Here is a 16,821-nt window from a genome sequence, read left to right on the forward strand (position 1 = left end):
GTCTGCAAGCTGGTCTCCCCTGCTGCCTGGCGGGGAGGAGAGGCGGGTGGCAAGGAGGGAACGAGTGCCGGCTGGGGCCCTCCCACCAGCCTCCCTGCAGCCTCGGAGCCCAGGGAGGGAGGGCCCTGCCCAGTCCCCACCTCCGTGCTTTAGCCAAAGCGGCCTGAAATTGTCCCAGCACGGCTGCAAGTCAGGCCAACGGTTCCCTGATTTCAAGGGCCACATGTAGAGGAATCTGGAAGTTTGGATTTAGGAATGGGAGGAGGCCACCCGCAGAGAGCTGCAGAAGCCTTTCTCAGTGGCTAGACCTGACTTTCTGGCCCAGGAGCCCACGCTGAGATTAAACTTTAACCGTGGCAACAGCCCAGTTGGTATTTCCTCCACAACTGTAATTCAGTAACATCACCCCATGGCCTCATTTTTTTCCTTTTTTTTTTTTTTCAAATATTTGCTTCATCCTTTTACTCTTGGTGCTGGAGCCGGAGAAACGACGTGCCTCGATGCCCCAGGCAGCCTGGGTACCGCGAGCTCTGTCCCTGGTGCCCAGACTGGTGGGCAGTCATTCCTGGAAACAGAGTCAGGAGGACTTTCTTCAAAGCATCCGGGGCATCTCAGGACTGACTTGGCCGGGTTGCCGGCCTGCTGCCCCTGTCCCACTGCAGGCCGGCCAGGGCAGAAGGCGCGATGACCCAGGGTTCCCACACTTGCTAGCGGTTCCCGACGGCAGCGGATCACTCCTTGGCTCCCTGGCCCCTTCCGTACCCGCCGTGGCCACCCGCAGCTCCGTCCATGGCGTTTGCCGAGCTCCTGGACCAAGCGGGGGGCGTGGGCCTCTTCCAGGCCCTGCAAGTTTTCACTATCTTCCTTCCCTCCGTCTTGGTGCCCTCCCACATGCTCATTGAGAACTTCTCGGCCGCCGTGCCCAGCCACCGCTGCTGGGTGCCCCTCCTGGACAACAGCACCGCCCAGGCCGGTGTCCCCGGGGCCCTGGGCCCCAAGGACCTCCTGACCGTCTCCATCCCCCCGGGCCCCAACCACGAGCCCCACCGGTGTCGCCGCTTCCGCCAACCCCAGTGGCAGCTCCTGGACCCCAACGGCACGGCCACCAACTGGAGTGAGGCCGCCACGGAGCCGTGCGTGGACGGCTGGGTCTACGACCGCAGCACCTTCACCTCCACCTTCGTGTCAGAGGTATGAGCCTCCCGCCGACGACCTGGCCTCCCCAGGGGCCAGCGATGGCCACCCCCCCATGCCTGGAAGGATCGTACGGCTTCCATCAGCACTGTTAAATTAGATGCTACTCCCTCAACACATTTTGACTCACTGCTTACGACGGGGAAGTGAGCGGAGTCAGGCCTCCCCGACCCCCTGATCTGGATAAACAGGGAGGCTTGGAGGAGCTTACGTTCCGCGGGCAGATTCAGAATCGGTCAGCGTTTATTTATTTACTTATGTATTTATTTGTTTATTTTTAAGCTTGTTTATTTGTTTGAGAGAGACAGATGCAGAGTGAGTCGGGGAGAGGGAGAGGGAGAGAGCAAATCCCAAGCGGCCCAGAGCCCGATGTGGAGCTGAAACTCATGAACCATGAGATCGTGACCTGAGCCGAAACCAAGAGTTGGACACTTGACCAACTGAGCCACCCAGGCGCCCCGGACGGGTCTATATTTAAACTACTGCTGGCAGGAGATCAAACTCCTTTAAGTGGCAGGCATCATTCCGTGTGCTTTCCCTTCGTGTCATTACGATCTCCCGGGGGGTCTCTTACTGTCGTCTGCATCTAACAAGTACATCCAAACAGAAGCACAGGGAGGTTAAGTAACTTGCCCAGGACACACAGCTCAAGGGCACTGGAACCTGACTCACCCCAGGCGGGCAGGAGCTAGAAGCCAGGTCTTCGGCATGTCCTGTCCTGCCTCTGCAAAGGAGAAAAGCAGCTCGGAGGGAGAGGCAGGTGGGGAAGTCCTCTCCGGAGACGAGGCCCGGATTAGGCGACAAGGAATCAAGTGACTGGAAGGTGGGGCGAGAGCCCAGTTGGGACAGAGGTCTGAGTAGGAGCGGGTCTGGGGTGTCGCAGGAGCGGGACGGGCCCCAGCGTGTCTGGGCAGAAAGGGTCAGGGGCTGGGCCACCGTGTGGGGAAGGTCAGTGAGGAGCAAAGGAAAGTCATTGGAGGCTTTGGGGCAGGGAAATGAGGGGATCCGCTTTGCGTTTTCTAGAGATGCCTTCGCATCTAGAGATGCGCCCCCCCACCCCCACCCCGCGGCTCACCCAGCCAGCGATCAGCAGAGTTAGAAGCCCAGCCTGTGGTTCAGCCACCGCCCACCGCCGCCATCCACTCGGGGTGGCCGGTCACACATGTGCCACTCAGCTAGCTGGGAGTACAGAGCCAAGGCCCCCGCCAGTACATCCCTGCCACCTCTGTCACCTGGCCCTAGGAATCTGGGGCCCCCCAAAACCCAGGCTGACCAGGTGCTCCCGGCTGGGAGCTCCCGACCTGGACCTCCCTCTGCCACCCAGGCCCTGCTATTCCACGTGCCCTGAGCCAAGCTGCTGTCCCTCTTTCTCTTCCAGTGGGACCTAGTGTGTGACCACAAGGGCCTGAAGCCCATCGGCCAATCCCTCTACATGACCGGGTTGCTGATAGGGTCCTTCTGCTGGGGCCTCCTCTCCAACCGGTGAGTATCATCTGTCCTCCTGGCTCCTCCTCAACAGAATGAGCACTGTGGGGACAGATGTACAAAAATGGCCCATGAATGTCCACGTTCCTGGAGAGACGGGGCTCCCTTGGTCTGGCCGGGGGTCTAGATGTGAGTTCCAGGTCCCCAAGGAGCAGTGACGGCCAAGGACCCAGGTCCCCAGGGGGCAGTGACAGCCAAGAACCCAGGTCCCCAAGGGGCAGCGACAGCCAAGGGGCAGCGACGGCCAAGGACCCAGGTCCCCAGGGGGCAGTGACGGCCAAGAACCCAGGTCCCCAAGGGGCAGCGACAGCCAAGGGGCAGTGACGGCCAAGGACCCAGGTCTCCAAGGGGCAGCAACAGCCAAGGGGCAGCGACGGCCAAGGACCCAGGTCCCTAGGGGGCAGTGACGGCCAAGAACCCAGGTCCCCAAGGGGCAGTGACAGCCAAGGAGCAGTGACAGCCAAGGACCCAGGTCCCCAAGGGGCAGCGACAGCCAAGGGGCAGCGATGGCCAAGGACCCAGGTCCCCAAGGGGCAGCGACAGCCAAGGGGCAGTGACGGCCAAGAACCCAGGTCCCCAAGGGGCAGCAACAGCCAAGGGGCAGTGACGGCCAAGGACCCAGGTCCCCAAGGGGCAGTGACAGCCAAGAACCCAGGTCCCCAAGGAGCAGCGACAGCCAAGGGGCAGCGACGGCCAAGGACCCAGGGCCCCAAGGGGCAGCGACGGCCAAGGACCCCACGCTGGATGAAGCTGTGCTCTGAGAGATTCCCTTGGACACCACGCTCTCTCCTTTGGCAATTACGCCAAACTTCTTGAGCACCTACTGTGTGACGGGTGCTGTGCAGTCCCTGCCCTCAGGGAGCCCAGAGGCTTCTCAGGAGAAACAGACCCCTTGTGACTCCGAGTACGTGGCATGCCGTGAAATAGAAATCCGCCTCCCCCTCCTCCTGCCCTTCCTCCCCTGTCCCCCCATCACCCTCCTTCTGAGATGGCGCCCCAGGACCTAGCCCCGCACCTTCTCTTGTCCAGCCACACACCCCCGCTACTTGAGACGCTGTTCCAGGGTCTGCGGTGTCTACATTGCCCCCACTCAGCTTGTAAACCCCACTGCCTGCTCTGAGTTTCCATGAGGGAGAGGCTCACATTTGCCACGGCCAGAGCTGAGCTGCTGACCGCCCCCACCGCCCCCCCCCCCCGCCCCTGCGCACCAGACTCCACCCTGGAAAAGAGCCCCCAGCCCGGGGCCCACACCCCACCTTAGAAGCCACCCTGTTCTCCTTCCCTCAGGCCCGGTCACACACTCCCCCCAGCCCCTGCCTCTCCTCCTTGAAAGTCCCCTTGCCCCGCCCACCCGCCTCTCTTGCCCCAGGCAGGTCCCGGTCTCCTCCAGGGTCTCTGGCCTCCACTCAAGAGTGTCTTTGCAAAACCCTGTATGTGGATCTGGTTGATCCCAGCCTGAAGTCCCCCAGGGCCACTGCACCGAAGATGGCTCCTAACCCCCCCCTTCCCCACCCACCCCTGCTTGGCACTTGGCTTCTCTCCCCCCCCACCCCCCGACAGCCGTGCCAGCCCCTCCGGAGCACCCGCGCGGCACCCTGGCTGCAGAGCTCCGAGGTGGCCGTGCCTCGCCCAGAAGATTCTCCCCACAGTTGCTTCTCCGTGCCCGGCATGCTTTGACTCCAGCCTGCCTCCCCAGAGAGGCCTCCCGGCTCTCCCGCCTCAGGCCCCGTGGGCCCCACGGCTGCACCTTCCTTCTCAAACACCACACCTACTCTACCAGCATCCTGCTTGCTCGTTTGTTGTGCGCGTCCCCACAACAGGTGGCTCCGAGAAGGCAGGGGCTTTCTTGCTGTGTCCCCAGCATCCAGCGTGCGCTCAGTCATTATTTTGTGAATGAACGAACGACTCACTCCCCTGACCATGCAGGCTACGGGGTCTGACCACTGGGTTCCAACCCCCACCTGTCCTTCCCGAGCTTCCTAGAAGGCAGATTGGTGGCTCCTCCGTGCCTCAGTTTCCTCCTGTGCGTGGGAACCTGGCCCTATGCATGGGGTTGTTGTGATAATAAAGTGAGTTACTCACACGCAGAGCTCGGGCCCAGGCCTGGCACGGGATCAGCGCTCCGTGCTGGGGTTCTGCTACCATCGTTACCTGTGGGCCTTGTGCTGTGCTGCACGCGAGGGACGTGGTCCAAATGACACTTCAGGGGACCCGCTGCTGTGCAGCTATGGCCAGTCCCCGGGGGCTGTCCACACAGGGAGCCAAATCGCGGTCGGTCTGCAGGTGACCCAGCGAGCCTGGGCCCAGGGCCGGGTGTCGGCATCCAGACCTCGCCCCGGGTCTGGGCCGAACGGGCCGGTTCCTGGGGACCCCGCTCGGACAGGCAGGGCCCAGCTTTGCGCGCATCTCTCCCGTCAGACTGCCACACGCTTTAGCTAAATGCAGGCAGAGGTTTCGGGCTAAGCTGGCCTCGGGGCAGTAGGTGTGGGGCGCTCTGGTCCCCTTGCACGGACTGGCCGGGAGCTGGCCGCCTTGCCCCAGGCCACATGCGCTCAGCCTCCTGGCCGCACTGCCCCCTTGCTCGGTGTCTTGATTTTCAGAACTCCGTGAGGCGGTCCTCCTGCGTACCCCCATTTTACACACGGGGGGACTGCAGCCCGAAGACATGGAGTCTTGTGCCCAAGGCCACCCAGGAAGGGCAGAGCTGGACTCGGACGCAGGCTTCTGAGGTCAAAGCCCATTTTTTAAAAGTTTTTATTTAAGTTCCAATGTGTCCACGTGCATCGTCGTGCGTGTAATGTAATTTCAGGTGCACAACGTAGTGATTCAATCGAGGCCTGTTCTCTCTTTTTTTTTTTAAGTGCATTTATTTCTTTTGAGAGAGAGAAAGCATGAGTGGGGGAGGGCCAGAGAGAGAGGGAGAGAGAGATGTGGGGCTCAAACTCACAAACCGCGAGGTCATGACCCGAGCCAGACTTGGACACTTAACCGACTGAGCCTCCCAGCTGCTCCAGCCAAAGCACATCCTTGACCGTGAGGTTATGCTGCCCCCTGAGAGCAAGGCGTTTGCCTTTTTTTTTTTTTTTTTTTAATGTGTATTTATTTTTGAGAGAGGAGAGAGGGAGAGTGTATGAGCAGGGGAGGGACGGGCCGGAGGGGGGGGTGTGGGGGGGAGGGGTGCAGAGAATCCCAAGCAGGCTCCGCGCTGACAGCGCAGGGTGGGGGCTCAATCTCACGCTTCGTGAGATCATGACTTGGGCCGAAATCAACACTCCGGACACTTAACCAACTAAGCCGCCCAGGAGCCCCAAGGCGTCTGCCATTTTTGTAACAAGCACCCCGCCCCCACCCCCCCCCCCAGCATGCCCCCTGGGAGATCCGGGAAGGAGACAGAGATGCCCCAGCAGGTGCCCCTGCCTTCTTGAACCCTCTGTTACCTTGAGGCACTGGCCCCTATGCCCGAACCCCCAGGGGCCCCCTCCAGGCCCCCACTGTGCTTGTCTCCCGACCAGCTTTGGGCGGAAGTGGATACTGAACTTGTGCTGCCTACAAGTGGCCTTGGCCAACATCGGCATGATCTTCGTTTCCCATTTCTTCATCTACTGTGGCCTCCGGGTTCTGGGCGCCTTTGCAATCTCCGGCATCATCCTGACCTCGGGGATGCTTCGTGAGTCCCCGCCTTGGCCTGCTCCCACTGGGGTGCGGTGGGGTGGGGGTGCGGTGGGGAGGGGGGGCCCTTACCTGCGGACGCCTGCGTCACCTTTCAGTGGTGGAGTGGACCACGACCCGCAGGAGGGCCGTCACCTTGACAATCCTGGGATGCGTCTATAGCCTGGGCCAGATGGCCCTGGGGGCCCTGGCCTTCACCCTGCGGGACTGGCGCGCCCTCCAGCTGGCCGTGTCGACGCCCTTCTTTGCCATCTTCCTGATATGCTGGTCAGTACGGCGTGGGGCCTTTTCCCTTGGGGGGAACATCACTAACCAGGAGGGAGACTTGGAGTTCCAGGGTGCCCCTCGCCCCCGCCGCCCTGGCTGGCCCAAGACCCCAAGATGCCGAGAGCCACGAAGGGCAGCCGTGCGTGCAGAGCCCTTGCTGAGGGAGACTTCTTGGGGGTTCGGAGTTCAGGGTGGGCGTTTTAGCCAGAGGTCTGAGGCTCCCGTCCGGACTGCTGGCCCCCGGCCCCTCCCCGTCCTTGGCACCCACCGGCCCCGCACCCTGCAGCCTTCACATCGCTTGCCGGGCCCGTGGGCTCTGAGTCGGCGAGGACTGACAGCGGATACGAAAAGAGATCACCCTCGCTATTATTTTGGGTGTTGCGAAACTCCCTGGGGTCTGGAAAGAGTTGTTTGGGTGAGGGCTGAGGGAGGAGACACAGGGAGGCAGATACAAGTTCATGGCGCCTGGAGTTCTCTCGCCTCTGCGAACCGGAGTTGGGTACACCTGGGCCCAGGGGAGTCTACCGTGGGGTAGGGAGAGTCAGAAGGACTCATCCGTTCATTCTCAAGTACTTGCTGCCCCCGTGCCAGACGTGGTTTCAGGTTTGATTTGACACGTCAGCAAATCAAACAGACCAAACGCCGCTGACCACACGGAGTTTTGATGTTACAATTACCACCATCTTTAGATGAGGGACTGAGGCCCAGAGAGGTTCAGTGACTCACCCGAGGCCGTGCGGCCCAGCGAGGAGCAGAGGCAGGATCTGAACCCAGGCAGGCTGGCTCTTTTCACCACAATGCCACACTGCCTCCGGAAATTCCTAGCTTCCCTGCAAACAGGGATGAGGCCCTCCGGGCTGGGAAAAGTCCAGTCCTTTTCATCCGGGAGCCACTTCTCCCTGCCCCCTGCCCTGAGGCCGGGAAGAAGCAGAAGGAAGAAGGCAGAGGCCCAGACAAGCATCTGTTTCCTTAACAGGTGGCTTCCAGAGTCTGCCCGATGGCTGATTATCACGGGCAAACCAGAACAAGGGCTGCGGGAGCTCCACAAGGTGGCCAAGATAAATGGCCACGAGGAAGCCACAAAGTCGCTAACCATAGAGGTGAGATGCTACTGTTGGTGACCCCAGAGTGTGGGACATGACCGGGAGAGGACGGCCACCGATGTCTTTGGACCAGCTTCAAACTAGCCACGCCACCGCCACCCCCATCGACACCACGGGTTCCCGCAGCCACAGCTCCACGAGACGCCAACATCCACCTCGCCACGATGACTGTCACCTTGCCCATCTCTGTCACCACCACATCATTCCCACTGTCACCACCCGCTCTGCCATCACCATCACCAACACCACCGCCAATGACAGCAATATGAGGGGCGACCCACCCACCCCGCTTGTCCGCCACTTGAATCCACATACGTGACATAGTCACTGCGCAGGGCTCCTCAGGGTGTTTGGGGACAGCTGGCTGTGCTTATCTGAAGGCAATTGTTTCAAGGAAGCAGGTGTGGGAGGAGTACAGCCAGAAACCAGAAAACACAGCCTGGGGCTGTGGGGAGGGGCGTGGGAGGATCAGGGAAGGCTTCCAGGAGGAGGTGACTGACCAGGACTGAGCTGAGCACAGGGCAGGCAGGGCCCAGAAGGTCAGGAAGGGTCTGGATGGGCAGTTGGGTGCGGTCGGGAGCCAGTGTGGCCCGAGTAGGCATGCCCTGACACCAGCCACGAGGAACAAGGGGGGTGGGTGGGGCCAGAGGGCCAGAGCTGGGACACAAGACTGGCTCCTTGGCTCAGAGTAAGATGGGCCAGGTCTGCAGATGGGAGCTCGGCCAGGGGGCCAGAGAGATAGACCTTTCTGCCTCCATCGCAGCCCCCACCCCGAGGCTCTCCAGAAGCCAAGGCCAGGCCCCTCCCATCACTCTGTTGTGGTCGCAGGTCACAGTGCCCTGGCGTGGGGGCGGGGCCGACACCCCGCACTCACGGTATCTGGTGCTCCCCGTGCATAGGTGCTGATGACCAGCATGGAGGAAGAGATGACCTCTGCGAAGGGCCGCAGGTCGGGGCTGGAACTGTTTCTCGTGCCCATGCTCCGCTGGCGGACCTGCATCATGTCCCTGGTGTGGTATGCCACCGGGCTCGTCCCTCGCAGACACAGGGCTGGGGGTGGGTGGGAGGGGGTGGTGCCTGTGGAGGCCGGGGGTGGGGGGTGGGGGTGGGGTAGGGGCCGGTGACACAGTTCACCCAAGGCAGAACAGAAGAGATAGAAGTTTCTTGAATACATGGCAAGGTAGCAGTGGGCAGGACGGCAAAGGGGAGACTGTCCGCCAAGGAGGCAGGGGTGGGGGGGGGTGTCGTTGGTGGGGGGGGGGAGAAGAAGGGGAGGAAGTAGGGGAACATACGGAATTTTCCTTCTTCGCTACCTGTGCCTGGTAGTAAGTGGCTGATTGGTCAGCTGGGGTTGATGGATATTTGGAGGTGGATCGTCTAATGGGCCTGTTTACCTTCAACCTGGCCGTGCGGTCGGCCGGCCGTGGGTCCTTCTACCTTGCTCGGGTTTCCTTTGCTCCAGTTTGTTGCCTAAAAGGGCCTCTGCAGTGTCCAGGGAGAAACGGCTCCCACAGACCTCAGGAGGCCCGGTTCTGGCCGGGACAGGCAGCTCCCCCAGAGGGCAGGCCCTGGGGAGAGGATATGGGAGCTCAAGCCAGCTATAGGGCACGACCAGGGGAGGACTAAGCCCAGGCTAGAGGCAGAGCCCGTGTCCCCCGAGCTGCAGGACCAGCGATGGCTGGGGGGGGGCCACGCTCCTCAAGGGCTGACCAGCGGCTGGCCACCCACTTACTTCAAGTTCATTTATACCCCCACTTTACAGATGGAAAAGCAGGGCCCGGAAGGGGCAGGGAACTTGCCCAAGAGGCCAGAGCAGACATCTGAACCTTGGCTGAGTTACCTCCTTGCCCCCTGTCACCCGCCAGGCCCCACACTGAGCACGGACTCCCCAGCAGGCCCTGTCTTGGTGCCCAAGGGCACCTGGGACCAGGAGAAGGCCCCTGAATAAGACAAATTCAGTTCAAGGGACTTGCAGAGAGCATACTAAGAAGGGAGGGTCAGGTTTGATGGAGACTTGATCTTGAAATAAAACTAAAGATCGGGGGGCGCCCGGGTGGCTCAGTCGGTTAAGCATCCGACTTCAGTTCAGGTCACGATCTCGCAGTTCATGAGTTCAAGCCCGCATCAGGCTCTGTGCTGAGTTCAAGCCCCGCATCAGGCTCTGTGCTGACAGCTCAGAGCCTGGAGCCTCGAGCCTGGAGCCTGCTTCGGATTCTGTGTCTCCCTCTCTCTCTGCCCCTCCCCTGTTCACGCTCTGTCTCTGTCTCTCTCAAAGATAAACATTTAAAAAAACTAAACATTAAGAAAACCCCTAAAGATTAGGAAAACATTTATTTTATGCTCTATTTAACCACATATGGGTTCTCATGGCAAATAGTTGCTACATCTTAGAACAGAGATTGAATTTTTTTTTTCTGGCTTAAGTTTTTTTTTTTTTTTCCTGACAAATTAGGAGGGCCGGGTGGTGGGGTGGTGCCCCGAAGGTCCAGGGCCATTCTCTTTCGAAACCTTCAAGGCTTCCTCAGTTCTCCCAGGGGCTGGCTTGGCTTGCTTTGTTATTCAAATCACGGGCTGGGAAGCCGCCATCCCGGTGGGTTTCTCGACTTCCCCTGTCCCCTGTTACCTACCTACTGGCTCTAGATCCCCAGTGTCCGCTACTTTGAGCCAGAGCTGAGCCCCTCCCCCACGTAGCTGTTCCTAGGGGACCACAGCTTCTGTCTGCAGCTGGGGGCTCGGGGCGCAGTGCTGGGATGAGTGTCCCTGATTCCCTGAGGCAGTGATGGGGACAGATTTGCAAAGTGATGGAGAACAATTTCATATTGTGGCCACCTGTGGATCCAAACTCAACGTCCAAACTTCCGAAATCCAGCTACTGTAAGTTTAGTTACTGAGGAACCTGTGCAGGGGGGTCCCTCCCGTGTCCATCCCCACCCGGAAGGCCTGGGATGGACGTCAGTGAGCAGGAAGCTCTTGGGAGAGAGGGCTCTTGGGATCCCTTCCTGTGGACTGCTAAGGGGAGGGAAAGGAGCAGAGAAGGGGAGAAGGGAGGGGAGGAGGAAGGGGAGGGGAGGGGAGGGGTGAGGTGTGAGGGGAGGAGAGGAATGGGAGAAAAGGGGAGGGGAGGGGGAAAAGGAGGGGAGGAGGTGGGAGGGGAGTGAAGGGGAGGAGAGGGGAGGTGGGGGTGGGAGGGGAGGGCAGGGAGAGGGGTGGGGAAGAGGTGGAGGTGGGAATGGGAAGGGAGGAGGGGTGGGGGAGGGGACCGGAGGGGGGAAGAAAGCGAATGGGGCAAGGATGCGGTCACTGTGGGACAGTCACAGAAAGGCCCCGGCAAACCCACGGAGGACTCAGGAGCTGGGGTGGCCCCTCTGGCCTGTGTCATGGGGTGCTCTCCACACCTGAGGGACAGCACCCCCAGAGGCTGGGAAAATACGACCTTCCGCCCTGATAGAGGGACAACCCAGCCCATCTCTTTCCACTATTTCTCCCACCTTTCAGAGCTAAAGAAACCGGCGTCCGGAAAAGAGCCAGAAAGGGCCAGGTCGTGATTCTAGGGCGTGCTGGGGAAACAAAGCCAGAGAGGGCTAGCGCCAGAACTGAGGCTCAACCCCCCAGAGCCCAGTCAGCCCGGGGTGGGGGGGGGTGGGGGGGGGGTGGGGTGGGGGGTGGGGAGGGTTCCATTCTCCCGCTGGCCTGCGAAGTGAGGCCCAGCCCACTGCGGCCAAGACCTAAGGTGAAATGGAGGAAATGGAGGAGGCCTGCCCTTTCTCTCCCTCCTGGGACAGGCTGGCTCTAGAGAGACTTGCCCTGCATCTGACAGACAGGCTTTGGGGGCTCTGGTAGTGACCCGCCCCGCTCCCCTCCGGGCTGGCTGTGCCCTCTGGGGACGGCCCAGGTGTGAGGTGACACCGTATGGGTGCCCTTTCCTCTGCGGGGCAAGGACCCGACTTCAGCCTTTTTCTTGCAGCTTCTCCCAAGTGACATCCTACTACGGGCTGGTCCTTGACCTGCAAAACCTGGGGAATGACATCTTCCTCCTCCAGGTTCTCTTTGGAGGCGTGGACCTACTGGCCCGGTCCATCACCGCCTTCTTGCTCAGTTTCTTGGGCCGCCGCACAACCTTGGCCAGCTTCCAGGCTATGGCTGGCCTCTCCATACTGGTCAACAAACTGGTCCCACAAGGTGAGGCCGAGGCAGCTTGGAGGAGGGGCGGCCCGAGTGGGCTGAGTGGCCGACAGCTTGGGCCACTGGCTTCCCTGGCCGTGCCCACTGTGCTCACCCCCTGGGTCCTTCCCCTCCCCAGGCCCAAGAACCTGGCGCCCCCATCCAACCCCCCCCATCGGCCCCCCACCCATTCCCCCCCGAGGCAACTGAGGTTCAGAGACATGAAGCCAGGAGCCGGAGGTCACTCAGCTAGCAAGTGACAGGGCCGGGCGCGGACCAGACTTCAGACCAGAGGCTGGGGCTGAGGTGGGAGGAGGGGGAGGCCGTGAGAAGCTTTAGGTTGCTGGAAGGGAGGCAGGAACCCCACGTCTGGTTCACCCTGGGGTTTTTCTTCTCCCTTGTTAAAGAAGCCAGAGGCATTTGTGTGCAGAGTGTTGGAGGGCCCTTGTCTTACTCTTTTCTTGCTGAATGAGGCTCTAATGCCCTGAAAAAGCCTCTCAAGTCTCCTCTTACGGCTCCAGGCAGGGAGGCTGGTGGAGGGGCAGGGACAGGCAGTGGCGGCAAAGCCAGGAGGGAGGCAGAGGGGCGGCCAGCATCCAGGAGGGGCTGAGTTGGGGCGGACTGTCTGCCAGGAGCCCAAACAAGCAGCAAGAGGCAGCTCGAGGAGAGAACTTGCAAAAGGCCAGTGCGGGACGGGTTATGCGACTCTGCGTTACAAATGTGGGCGGGAAAGCTGAGGCCCACCCACGGGCCGGCCGAGTGGCGCGGGCCCTCGGCTTCCCAAGGCTAGGGCTCCTGGGAAAGCCAGAGTACCCACAGGGGGGGCTGAGAGCCCTCCCGAGCCACCCCAGGTTGGCCCACCCCAGGCCTGGCTGGGGTCAGGCCCCGCCCCCTCCCCCCCCCCCCCGGCCCACCCACCATCCTGCCCACACCCCCCATGGGCACCTGGGTGCAGTCAAGGAAGCCTTGCGGGAGTACCCAGCCCCTCCTCTCCAGGCTGACCGAGCACCCCCTCGGGCAGATCCCACTGTCACCCTCTTCCTCTGCCCAGATTGGCAGACCCTGCGCATGGTCTTTGCTGTGCTGGGAAAGGGATGTTTTGGCGTCGTCTTTTCCTGTGTCTCTATCTACAAGTCTGAACTCTACCCGACTGCACTGCGGTAGGCTGGGCCGCGGGCTGTGCCCTGGAGGCCGGGGAGGGGGCCGGGCCCAGGGTGTGCCAGAAGGGGACGTCCCTGGGGAGGCCAGCGGGGAGGGCAAAGAGGGGGCTGGGCATCCGGGAACACACAGCAGAGGGTGAGGAGGCCCCTGGCCCCAGCTTCCTTCCTTCCCCCAAAGGCTCATCCTCAGCCGGGGCTCCCAGAACAGCATTCCCCCAGAGTCTCCACTGGGAAGGCCCTGGTGCCATGGGGCCCTCAGTGATCAGAAACTGTTTTGAACCCCAGAACCTTCTGTTCGGGTGAAATCTTATAAGAACCCTCAGCGAGACCAAGAGCTGCCCTAGTGAAGTGCCCTCCGTCCCCCCACTTGCTTCCCACTGTCCCCTCCCTGCCCCAAGAGAGCCCTGAGTCACCTTGCAACAACCCAAGGGCACCACGGGCCACAGATGGAAAACCAGTGGTGTAGAGTTAAACTATCCCCTCATCGGGCGGTTGGGTAAACTGAGGCTCAAGGACCTACTCACGGAAGGGTGAGATTGGACCCAGCGCCCTAGAGCCCTAGCCCAGGGCTCTTTCCCTCATCATGGTGCTCACGCACCCTCAGCCCCTCACTTGTCCCCCCCTTCCACTTGTGGCGTGGACCCTCGTGTGTTGATTTTGTTGATGTTACATAGAAAGCCTGAGCTGAGAGTTCAGGGGCCTAGCAGGAGGCCTGAGGCAAGCCCCCCACCCGCTTACCGAAGACCAGGAGAAATGGGGTGGGCCCTGGAGCATCCATGAAAAACCCTGGTTGTTCTCAGGAAGCAGAGACCCCGCTCTGGATGGGAAAATCCACGTGGGTTCCACGGAGAAGGTGGTGCAGGAAGAGACCTTGTGGTTGTGCGGCTCCCTTATCCCAGCTTTCCTTCCCCTGGCCCAGCCAGATGCTGCCACCCACCCCACCCCATAAAGCCCCCTTCTTGAGAGTGGCGGCGGCCACAAGGGTCTGGGCCCCTCTCCACCCACAGGATGACAGCAGATGGCTTCCTGCAGTCGGTAGGTCGTCTGGGGTCTGTGATAGACCCCCTGATCAGGATGACTCAGCACAGCCTGCCCCTGCTGGTCCCCGTGGTCTACAGCGCTCTCCCCATCACCTCCAGCCTCGTTCTCCTGCTCTTCCTCCCGGAGACCCAGGGATTTCCACTTCCCGACACCATCCAGGACCTGGAGAACCAGTGAGTGACCCCCCGCCCTCCCCCCGCCCCGGCCGAGCTGCCAGGATGTCGCCGGGCAGGGCTGCAGATGTGGGGACAGGCTCCCCTCAGCCCCGGGACGGGACAGCCCAAGGGGGCAGGGAGACGTGCTGGACGAGGAGGGCAGGAGACGGGCTGTGGGCTCGTCAGCGAGAGGGCACCTGTGTGCTGCGTGCTGACCGTGTGCCCGGTGTCTCGGGCACGCGACCCGGGGGCCTCAAGGCTTGCGTCTGAAACCGCGTCACCATTACGACCACCACGCTGCCAGGAAGAGACGATTTCCAACCCTGTTTACCGGAGGCTCGGAGAGACGCAGGGGCTGATTCAGGGTCTCACAGGTAGAAAGCGATCGATCGTCCCTGTCCCTTCGGCAGGAAAACGGAATGATTACGAGCCTGACCCGCAGCCAGGCTGCCTGGGACTGAATCCCTACCCCCCAGGCGCTCACTCACCTCTCTTACCGAACTCGCTCACGAGGACCAGGACGGAGCCGGCCCTGACCGCGCTCCTGAAATCTTCCGCTAGGAACTCTAGGCCCAGGCAGATGAACAGGCCGTTTCTCTCCGACCCTCTGGGAAGAGATCATGCTATTCTCACGTCGTCCTTGGAGGGAACAGAAGTGAGGAAACGTTCCTCTGGTTTATTTCATGGCCAGAATCACTACGCTCTGCTTCCTCATTTGTAAAATGGGCGTTAAGGAAACAAAACAAAACCCAGCCAAGCTCAAAGAGAGGTCTTCAAGTAGAAGCGATTATATTAAAGCGCGGAGAACAGCGCCTGGCCCGCAGCACAGGCCCACCGGGAGTGTGGCTGCTGTGTCCTGGGTGAGGGTGGTCCTGGGGAGCCCACAGGCTGAGCCGGAACCAAGGTCATGCTAATAATAGTAATAATAACCGCTGGTGCTTCGGGGTTTTAATATAGCATCTTACTGTTTCAATATAGCATCTCATTTAATCCAAACAACAACCCCACAAGCTACTGTTATGTTCAGTTTCACTGCCAAGCGAATGAAGATACAGAGGGGCCATGTAACTTGCCTAAGGACACTCAGCCAAGAAGCAGGGAAGCCGGGACTTAACTTACTCTTTCACTTTTGGGGGGACCTACTGTGTTTCGGGCACTGTCTTCCGCATGGGGAACACGGCGGAAAAGAAAACCGCGATCTCATAGAGCTTACGTGCTCGTGAGACTTGACCCCCAGCCCTGCCCTCCAAACCCCCCAGCCATGTCACCACACACCACTCTGTCTTTTGATTATCCTAGGAAATCGGCAGCGGCCACGGGCAACCGGCGAGAGGTGGTCGTTACAGAAAGTACCTCGTTCTAGAAATTTTGCCTGCGTGGAGCCCCTTTGGCCAAAGATCCCCACAGAGGGAACCGCCTCCTCTCCAACTGAGGGTGGAAGAAATCGGAAGAACCTTGAGAGTTAGGCGGGGCCGGGGCTGGGCGGCTGGGCGCTGAGGCCAAAGGCTGCTTTCTCCCCTCACTTCTGTTCTCCCCCCACCTCAGCCCTGCAGAGCCGAGTCCGGCTGGCTGATCGAGTCCACACCACTAACAAGAGGGGTCCTTTCTCCTCCCTGCCAGGCTCCCGTCTCCACACCTTCACTCAGAACTCCTGACACTTCACTGACACTTCACTGAGAAAACGGGCGCCACAGTTTTCTCACCTCCAGGCTACCAGAGTGGATCACAGGGCAGAAAGGGAAGGGTCTAGACAGACCTAGGTTCCAATCTCTCCCCCATCCTCTGCAGAGTCCTCATCTGTAAAATGGAAACAATCATGAAACCTTCCTCCACAGGGCAGGGGGTGGTGGGGACAGGGTTAACAGATCTTAGCACGTCTGAAAGTCCGACAAATAGCACCTGCTAACGGGGCTGCCGGGTACAGGTGTTCAGGTTGTGCACTGCCCAAAGCACCAGCTGAGGAGGCATGTGGGGGCTGAAATCCAGCCTGGGCTCCGCTGGTGCAGAAAGGAGTTGTTTTCATCCCCTGTGGGAGGAAGGCTTTGCAGCACCAAGAAGGCAGAGTGGCCCCTGGTTCCCGGGGGAGGATGTGATCGGCTTGTCTGAGGAATCCCACCCATTGACAGGGCACTGATGCCCCCTGCTCAGGAATAATAGGAACGGCACCTGGTTGCTGGCTGAAAAGTGTTTTTTGCTACGGGACCCTATCCGCGGGAGCAGGAGGGGCGGGACTTGGAGTTCGGCCACTCGAGACCCTCCTGGATTCCCTACCTGTCAAGGCAGCACATAATATCAGGCTTTAATCTGAGCCCTTACACCACAAGGGCACCCCTTGGTTGTCTGTCTATCTCAGTGGGTCGCCTTCGCCTAATTCACGTAAAGACCCTCCCTGTGGGGGCAGCAGCCCGTGCCGCTAAAACTGTGGGATCACTGAGGCCGACCCCCTGGTTTAGAGGTGAGGAAACTAAAGCTCAGAGAGGTGGAGTGACCAGCTTGGAGTCCCACAGCCGATCCCTGGCCCGGCTCCCAGTCCAACCAGGGCTCTTGCCCGCACCCCGGGGCTCCTCACCCCCACCTCCAGCCGTC

The 16,821-nt window shown here is 60.7% G+C and overlaps 1 protein-coding gene across 14 annotated transcripts; it reads left to right on the forward strand.

Moving 5' to 3' along the window:
* Nucleotides 1-457: 457 nt before the first annotated feature.
* On the forward strand, nucleotides 458-15,899 carry SLC22A11 (solute carrier family 22 member 11). 14 transcript variants are annotated; one of them, XR_009250074.1, is made up of 10 exons: nucleotides 458-1,191; nucleotides 2,573-2,676; nucleotides 6,192-6,346; nucleotides 6,447-6,615; nucleotides 7,592-7,715; nucleotides 8,618-8,733; nucleotides 11,683-11,897; nucleotides 12,901-13,039; nucleotides 14,047-14,609; nucleotides 14,797-14,909. XR_009250074.1 is itself a non-coding variant. In XM_058689472.1 (10 exons), exons 1-10 carry the CDS (start codon nucleotides 790-792, stop codon nucleotides 15,596-15,598), a joined length of 1,695 nt encoding a protein of 564 aa, XP_058545455.1. In that variant the 5' UTR covers nucleotides 458-789; the 3' UTR covers nucleotides 15,599-15,899. The 14 variants fall into 14 exon arrangements, 13 of the variants coding, with proteins under 13 accessions (XP_058545455.1, XP_058545456.1, XP_058545451.1 ...); XM_058689472.1 differs by lacking the exon at nucleotides 14,797-14,909 and adding an exon at nucleotides 15,535-15,899 and having other exon boundaries at nucleotides 14,047-14,253; XM_058689473.1 differs by lacking the exon at nucleotides 14,797-14,909 and adding an exon at nucleotides 15,535-15,899 and having other exon boundaries at nucleotides 12,931-13,039; nucleotides 14,047-14,253.
* Nucleotides 15,900-16,821: the final 922 nt, after the last annotated feature.

This window comes from Neofelis nebulosa, chromosome 10, assembly GCF_028018385.1.
Source record: "Neofelis nebulosa isolate mNeoNeb1 chromosome 10, mNeoNeb1.pri, whole genome shotgun sequence".
Taxonomy (NCBI): domain Eukaryota; kingdom Metazoa; phylum Chordata; class Mammalia; order Carnivora; family Felidae; genus Neofelis; species Neofelis nebulosa.